Raw genomic sequence first — 7,703 nt, 5'->3', positions numbered from 1 at the left:
CAAAGCAGCTACAACTTGCAGTTAACTAATTGCACTTTTCCAGTGCTAAATAACCAAAACAAGACATTCACCGTAATTAGTTCAGTATGATATGTGGCAGAGGATCATGCCACCAGCTTCTGATTTATTACCAGTTCCATCACATCAAGGGCTTTACTCAAGCCCCCAGCTCTCGGGAGCCTTCCTTCCGAAATCAGGCGTATCTGTAACCCACAGGGGTGCAAAAGACAGCTTGAAAACAAAACCTGGGCTCACCCGCAAGAATTTAGAAACCAAAAGAAAAACCACTAACCATTCAGGCTGTTTTAAAAATACAGATAAAAAAATACTCCATATCTCAAGATTTCTTTGCCAGTGCCAGGATGCTCTGCTGGCTGATGCATAAGTCAGCATGTCTGGGGCTGTAGCACAGGCAGCCGGTTCCTACCCAGCTGGAGTACAAACCATGCAATCCAGCCAACAGCTTTGTTCAATTGTGGTTTGAATTAGCTGCAGTTTATTTCTGGAAGTATTTAAAATGCCTGTCCTGAAGGCATTAGGACCATTGCATCCAGTGAGTCATCCACAACACCTGACGTAGACAGGTAATAAATCTCACCGTGTTTACTAAAGCTTTCTATAGGACTCTGTGGGTACTTTGCATTAAGATGATGTAAAACAGCATATGGGACAGACACCTGGTATGGGTCCAGTGCTGTTTTTCCCTTAATAACCAGTTAAAATCCACCAGTTAGAGTACCATACACAGTAACTCAAGCAGTATCTAGACAGACACAGTAACCTGGCATTAAGCATCCCATCTTAGGATTCCAGAAAACAGATTTCAGCTTTTTGCTCAATCATGGACATGTTTGGGCAGAACAAACCAACTTAAGAATTCCCTGCAGCCAAATTAGTTTTAAAAAGCTGGTTGGGCCACCAGTGACAGAGTGTCTCTGCCAGCACGGAATGCTTCAGGGACCAACTGGACCAGTGTCTTTCCAGCTTCTCGGGTGGGTTTTGCAGCCCAGGCTGATGATGACAGAGCAGGACCCAAGCTGGCTCTGCTCAGGAACATCTACACTTCAGTGGCTACAAGATCAACATCCCTCTTGCCTCTGTCCCTTTGTGCTTCACCTGGAGGACAAAAAAACCCCCATTTTCTTTCAAACCAGCAAGACATGGAAGAAACTTGTTAGCCAAAAAGGCCTTTAGCTTATAGCTTCCAAATTACAGGAAGAATAACAGGAGCTGGTGCAGATAATGTTAGATTTACTGGAGATACAATAACAGCCTTCATGTGGCCCAGCTGGAACCTGATACAGCTGAAGGAAGGCTCAGGGGCAAGAGAGGGTCAGAAATTCCTGTTTCAGTGGGGTGGACGGTGGCAATGACTGATGCATATTGCATTACTGGTAAATTTACCCTGGTTCACACTTTCCCTTGGGCAGGAGGCATTGTACCCAGTTTTTCCAGGAAGCATATTGTATCCTGTCAGGGGATTTGTGTGGGACAATGGGTACTCTGCCCTGTAAGAGCAGAGCTTATGTTCTACCTACAGAAAATAAGTGCCAAGACGGGCTTAGCACTGCCCTCTGGGGAGCTTACAGACAATATGAAGAGTATTAAATTCTGATGGGAGCAGCAGCTGGCTTCTATCAGAAAGGTACTATCTGGATCCTTTTAAAATCCTTAGCATTTCTTTTCTCACTGGAGAGATAAACAGCCTACCAAGGTCATTTGCACGCTGCCGGCTGAGGAAGATGTGCCGAGGCTGCAGGGCAGTGTGGCTCAGCCCATCAGGGGTGGGATGCTTTGAACGACACTGTGTTCCTGCAAAAATAACGGTACCAAGCACAACTTGAGGTTAAACCAAGGCCCATCTTCAGTGCCTGAGCAGATAACAGCATCACTGCTTTTCTGACTGCCAGTGTGCTGCAAAGCGGCAGCAGCGTAAATGGAAATGAGTCTCTTTATGGATGGCAGGCAGGACTGCAAGCCTATATCAATGCAGAACACAGCTGAACATAAAATGACCTCCTTGGCAATGGCACCATATCAAATAAGTCAGCATCTCAACTTACCTTGTGAACGTGTTATCCTTTTGCAAACGGAGAGTAAACATAGCAGATGAGGCAAGCTGATCGGCAGAAACCGGAGCTCCGAGGCAGGGTTCCCTTACACAACAGTAGTCCTTTTCCCCGGCAGGTCAGAGGAGTTTTCGTAGGCAGAGACGAGACCCTTTGCCCAGCGGGTGCCGGGGGAGCCCTGCTGCATCACCACCAGTCGGATTGGAGGCTGGGTGTCTGCAGGGACCTCGGGAGCATATTCCTTGCTGGGATCCTTCCCCCTGCAGTCATAGAGCACGCAGGAGATCAAGAAGACCAGAAGCAAAATAACATAACTAGCTACCAGAATGATAAGATTCAAGGTAACGGGGTCAATCTCCAAATAAAACTCCATTTGGTCCCATACTATTGAGTGCAAACCCAGAGAATGAAGTTTCATATGCACGAGTGAGAAACTGCTAACTGATCAGAATAGATGTATTGGCTTTGCGGTAAAAATACATTAATCCTCAGGTCTCCTGTAGCAATGGATTTCCCCGAACTGGATGATTAAAGCAGCTCAGTTTAATAACTTAAGCTCCTTCTTTTAATGCCACGTTGCCTACAGTGGCAGAAGCTGAATTTGAATGCTATATTGACAGGAAAACATCCCCCTTGCTCAGGAACTCTCTGTTTCCTTGATGGGCAGGTACCAAACCGGGTTTCCTCTAAGGGCATTTTGCAGAACCTCCCTTCTACAAGTAGGTTTGGGCTTGTGGGCTGAAGAAAAGTGAGCTGTGTATTTAGTAAATGAATACAGAGATAAATTAGGGAGAAATTAATTTGCAAGTTAACTTTTCTCAAAATCTAATGAGCCTGATTCTGACTTTGACTAAGACCTTTTTGCCCTGCCCTAGTGCTATAGAAGGGCTTTTAAAGTGAATTAAAGACTTTTGTTACCCAATTCTGTATCAGGATTACTGGGACACGTCACACCACTGTATCACACGCTGCCCAGCCAGTCCTTGCACAAACTGAGCCGCAGGAGCCTGCTTCCCACAGGCTGCTCCGTCCCCTTTGAGTCTCCTGCGTGCGAGAAAGTTCAACACGACTGGAGCATTTCTATAGCCTGGGCACAACTAATTTCTTTTTCCTATGTGGACCCTCTGCTTGCTAGAAAAAGGTCAAGTTTGTGATGTGGCTGTCCCCTCCCTGGGAGCAGTGCTAGCCTGCCCAGCCACAAAACCTGCAAGTACTTTTTGCATCTTCCAGATTTACATCCCTGAAGCTGATGAGCAAGTAGGGACACACGTATAGCTGCCACACATTGCCCACACAGCGCTTGCTTGTTTCCCTAGAAATTGTGCTAGAGAGACCATCCCTCCTCCAAAAAAAAAAAGTGTCCCACTGTATGAGATACCAGGAAGGCAGACGGGAAGGGCAGGAGGTGACGCTGGTGAGCACCACAGACCCTATGTCAGCATGCTCACCATTTCCATGCAAAACTCCAAGGTTTTGGTCAGCATTACAGCACAGGAGGGTTTTAGGAAGAGATTAGGCTGTCCCAGCTCTTAGCACTGCCAGAGCTGCGGAAAAGGGCTTTACATATCAGCGAGAATCCGATCCGGCACATCTAAGCTGTGAGAAATATGTCATGGGGCCATCCCCCTGCCGCAGGCCTCGACACATGCCGCTCGTTTTAAGGCCAACATCATCTGCGTCTCCCACCATCTGCCCTCGTGGCTCTTTAGCAGAGAAGTTTGTATTGAGAAGTAACCCCAAGCCTGGCAGTGCAAGAGGCACGCTTAGCGCGGAGGAGGGAACCCCACAGCACCGAAGATGCAGATTTGCGTGACCCTCGTGTTGTGTGTCTGTTGTACATCACGTGCCACGTCTGAAGCAGACCAGGCATTTGGCTGTTCGATGTAGCTTAGATGAGGCTGAGATTTTTGAAGACAGGCTAAGGCTTTTGACTATGCACTTCCCCTCCAAAGCAATGACAATTGGAGCCGGGATTTGGTTTCTGTGCTCACTGGGAAACTGAAAGTCTCTTGAAAATCCCTCCAAAATGCCTCAGAAGCACAAGCACCTTTGAAAGGCAATAGGGTTTGTGGTCTTAAGTTTCAATCATGTTCCGCTACAAAAAAATGAATACCAAAGTAGTAAATACTATATAGTTCACATGTTGAGAGAGAGATGGGATTTTACATCAGTTTACATCTTTTAAACTAGTCCTCACATGGCAGCCTGGATTCTGAAGACTCAGCACTGTGCTCGCAAAAGAAAGTTTATGGGATTTTCCTCCCTTGCATTTATTTAGTACCAGCAAGTTTGCCAAACCTGAATTGTCTCCCCTGAAGTCCTCCACACTAATAGCTTTATTTCAGATTTCTGTCTAATATTGCAGCTGGGAGACACATGACATTAAGTGTTTAATTCAGATAGGCATCATGCCAGCTTTTAGGGGAACTTTTGAAAGGGTAAAATCAGGGACTGGATTACTGCACCACCTTCTGTGTTGCTGCAGACATGCTCTCCAAGAGAGAGAAAAGCCTCCACATTTCTACATCTCCACACCTTCTCAAAACACTGCCTTAGAGTGAAGATATATTATACTTTCAAAACACCTCCTGAAGGCTTTACCCAGGGTCTGGTTTGCAGCAAGGAGATCTCACATTTACACTTTTATTGTATTCCCAGGAACCCCGTCCTTGAGCCAGAGCTGCTCACAGCAGCCTGTGTCTGGAGTCACGGTGCTGAAAACTAAAGTCCACAAAGGGATTTGGCCTCGATACCATTACTTATTCCCTCCTCCCAGCCCACATTCAGGGCAGACCGTAGACATTCGCTGTTTGATATTCCCGTGCCCAAGGATTGCCAGGGTCTAATGCCACCTGCCAGCACCCCATCCCAGGAGCAGGAGTGTCACACCGCCTCGACAACCTCATCTGCATGCACACTGGGGCTTTCTATAGCAGAGCCTCGCTCCAGCGAGCTGGCAGTACTCCCAGGGTCAGTGTCCCGAGTCCTCCCCTGGCCGACACTGCTCCCTCCTGTCCATCCTGCAGCCACAGCTCCGTGGCTGACTGTCCCTCACCAGCCTTCACCATATCACCCTCCTCATGCTGTTTGTGCCTGCACCCTTTTCTTAAGAAAAGTCTTTCAAATCCCTGTTTGCATCTGTGCTGATGGAGTACTGACAGCTCCCCCAGCTCTGCAGTGAGCATTTCCCCTGAGCAAATGAGACTCTCAGGAGCTTTGGAAGATTGGGAAAAACCTAAGCGAGTTGTGCATGTGCTTCCCCAGGCAGTGCTGGGAACCTGACACATGGTCAAGGCAAAGCGCTGCCTTGCATTTGTGCAGGCTGGCTCTAGCAGCGACAGGCAAGACAGCATCTGTGGGACCCACTTTGCTCAGATGTCCAAAATTTATCTTCAAAGGCCAAAATTGCTTCAAAGGCCAGATCAGCTCTGCCACCGGCTGTACCAGGGTGCAGAGATGGCAGGTTGCACAAAACCTCTGCTATATCCTCTAAAAGTGGACTAGTTGGAGTCCACTATTTATTTATTCTACTATTCCATTATTTAATATTTGACAAAAAGCCTACCCTGAGGGCCAGAGCTCCCAGCTGGAGACCCAAGGCCACCAGCTGCCACCAATGCAACTCCACACCCCACTCTTCCCTCCTTTTTTTCCCCCCTCTTATTTTGTCCACCTGGATTTATAGACACTTCTGGACTGAAAGCACCTCTTCTTCTGCAAGCACCCAGTTCAACTGGGATGAGAGATGAGGGAATAAAATGTACATAACAAAATTACATATTTTTAAATATTTTTTGCTTGAAGCCATTGTACAGTGAATTTCACAGTACAGAAGTTCAGAGGTTATTAAAAATAGCAAAGAACTTCTCTATGATCAGAGAAAAAACAGATTTTAAAAAGAAAGTATTGGGAATAGGTTCTAGTGAGAGAGTGCTACAAGTGCTCTGTTTTGAGAGCCACTACAGCACAAGTAGCAAAGGGATTGCAAGCAACAGCTGAAGAAAAGACATTAGTCTGCAGGAGACTACAGCTTCATCTCATCTAGTGCAGCAATTAAATAATAGGTCCCTCCTGTGCTGGCTCTTTTTGACTATAGCAGGTTAGGGCTGATCACATGAGCATTTTGGCTGGCAGATCCAAGACACAGCAGCTCAGAAGTGTGACATGTCACACAATGCATCGAGATCAACGTACACAGCAGAGTATCTGAAAGGGACCAGGCTCTGCTGGACTCAGCCATGCGGAAGCAAAAAGCAGTTTCCAGACCTGGTGCTTCCCAAATGAAGCCCGAGCGGCCAGAGTGCCGGCAGAGCCTCGTGCACTGCAGAAGACGCTGCTCAACACACCCGGCGTGGCTGACCTGATTTCAGCCAGCTGCACCTCAGAGCTGTGACCCAGTGAGAGAGCCCTCACTGCCAGGCTTGATTGGCTTAACTGCAGTGCCATTGCTAAAAATAGCCCCTAGGAAATAAATCTCTTCAGTCCTGGTGCAGTCTGAAAGAAGAGGGGAATACAGATGACAGCAATCCCGGCATATTTCAAACAGAAGGATGAATGGACTGAGACAGGGCATCAGAAAGGACAGACCTACCTCCTTCCCTGTCCTGCCTTTTCTCTGCAGCTCAGGACAGCAAAGGTGGATGTTGATGGGCTGCAGGCAGCTGCCCAAGTCCAGCACCTTCCTCACACAAGAAGTCATAACTTAGGAGGGAAACTGCAGAGATTTAAGGGCAGTGGGGAGAAGCCTGGTGTGATCAGGAACCAAACCACGGTTCCTCCGATACCTACAGTCCTGGGGACATCTCTGGGGTGCTGCAAACACCAGCTTGAACAGTGCTTGGTGTTTGTAAAGGGGGCACACACAAGTGTGTGTTTAGCCTACGGCTTTTGGGGCCTTGCCTTCCTCTAGCACAGGCTATGCCGGGGGTAAGAGCAATTGGACCCCCTCCCTTACTCCCCCCACGCTACAAGGAGCTGCTAGCCCAGGTCTCTCCTACTGCCTGCTTATTTCCACAGCGCAGCAAGTAATTTAAATATATTGAGAACTCTGGTGAAAGGGGACTGGAATTGACCAGTGCCACTAAAAATAATGAGGGACAAGGGATAGACAGGAGCCCAGCAGCACAGAGGAGAACAACGTGATGGCACCGTACATCTGAATCCACAGCAACCAAAGCTAAGCACAACAAGTTGCGCAAGGTAACACAATGACTTTACGCGCCTGTTTTCCTACAGGCCTCTTTCAGCACAGGTTTTAGAAGATTATCACCACAGCGTTACACCTGCCTAACTCAGGCTGACCACACGTAGGTGCTATTGCTTTCCTTATGAAAGCATCCGAAATCCCGGGGAGCAGCGGCGAGCTGCTGGGCTCCGGCTGCCGCAGCGCCCCAACCCAGCAGGGGGCATCGGAAGATCGCGGGCATTGCCCGGGACCGCAGATTTCAAGCAAATTCCTCTGTGCAAGATAGAGCACCACTTATTAGGAAGGAGACCCCTACTTTTTTAAGCTCTTTTGGTCAGTGGTGTCTCTCCTTTGTCAGCATCTGAAGAGAGAAAGGAGTTTCCACTGTTATTGTTCAGGGTTTATACTACACTCTTTCTCAGGAAGAATTTGAGTACAGTGGTTAAACC

General features: G+C 47.8%; 1 protein-coding gene across 1 annotated transcript; it reads right to left on the bottom strand.

Moving 5' to 3' along the window:
• Positions 1 to 2,157: 2,157 nt before the first annotated feature.
• Positions 2,158 to 2,487, bottom strand: SMIM36 (small integral membrane protein 36). Its single transcript, XM_072880877.1, has one exon. It carries the CDS (start codon positions 2,485 to 2,487, stop codon positions 2,158 to 2,160), a length of 330 nt encoding a protein of 109 aa, XP_072736978.1.
• Positions 2,488 to 7,703: the final 5,216 nt, after the last annotated feature.

This window comes from Ciconia boyciana, chromosome 16, assembly GCF_034638445.1.
Source record: "Ciconia boyciana chromosome 16, ASM3463844v1, whole genome shotgun sequence".
Classification (NCBI taxonomy): domain Eukaryota; kingdom Metazoa; phylum Chordata; class Aves; order Ciconiiformes; family Ciconiidae; genus Ciconia; species Ciconia boyciana.
This window is presented reverse-complemented; position numbering and strand designations above follow the sequence as displayed.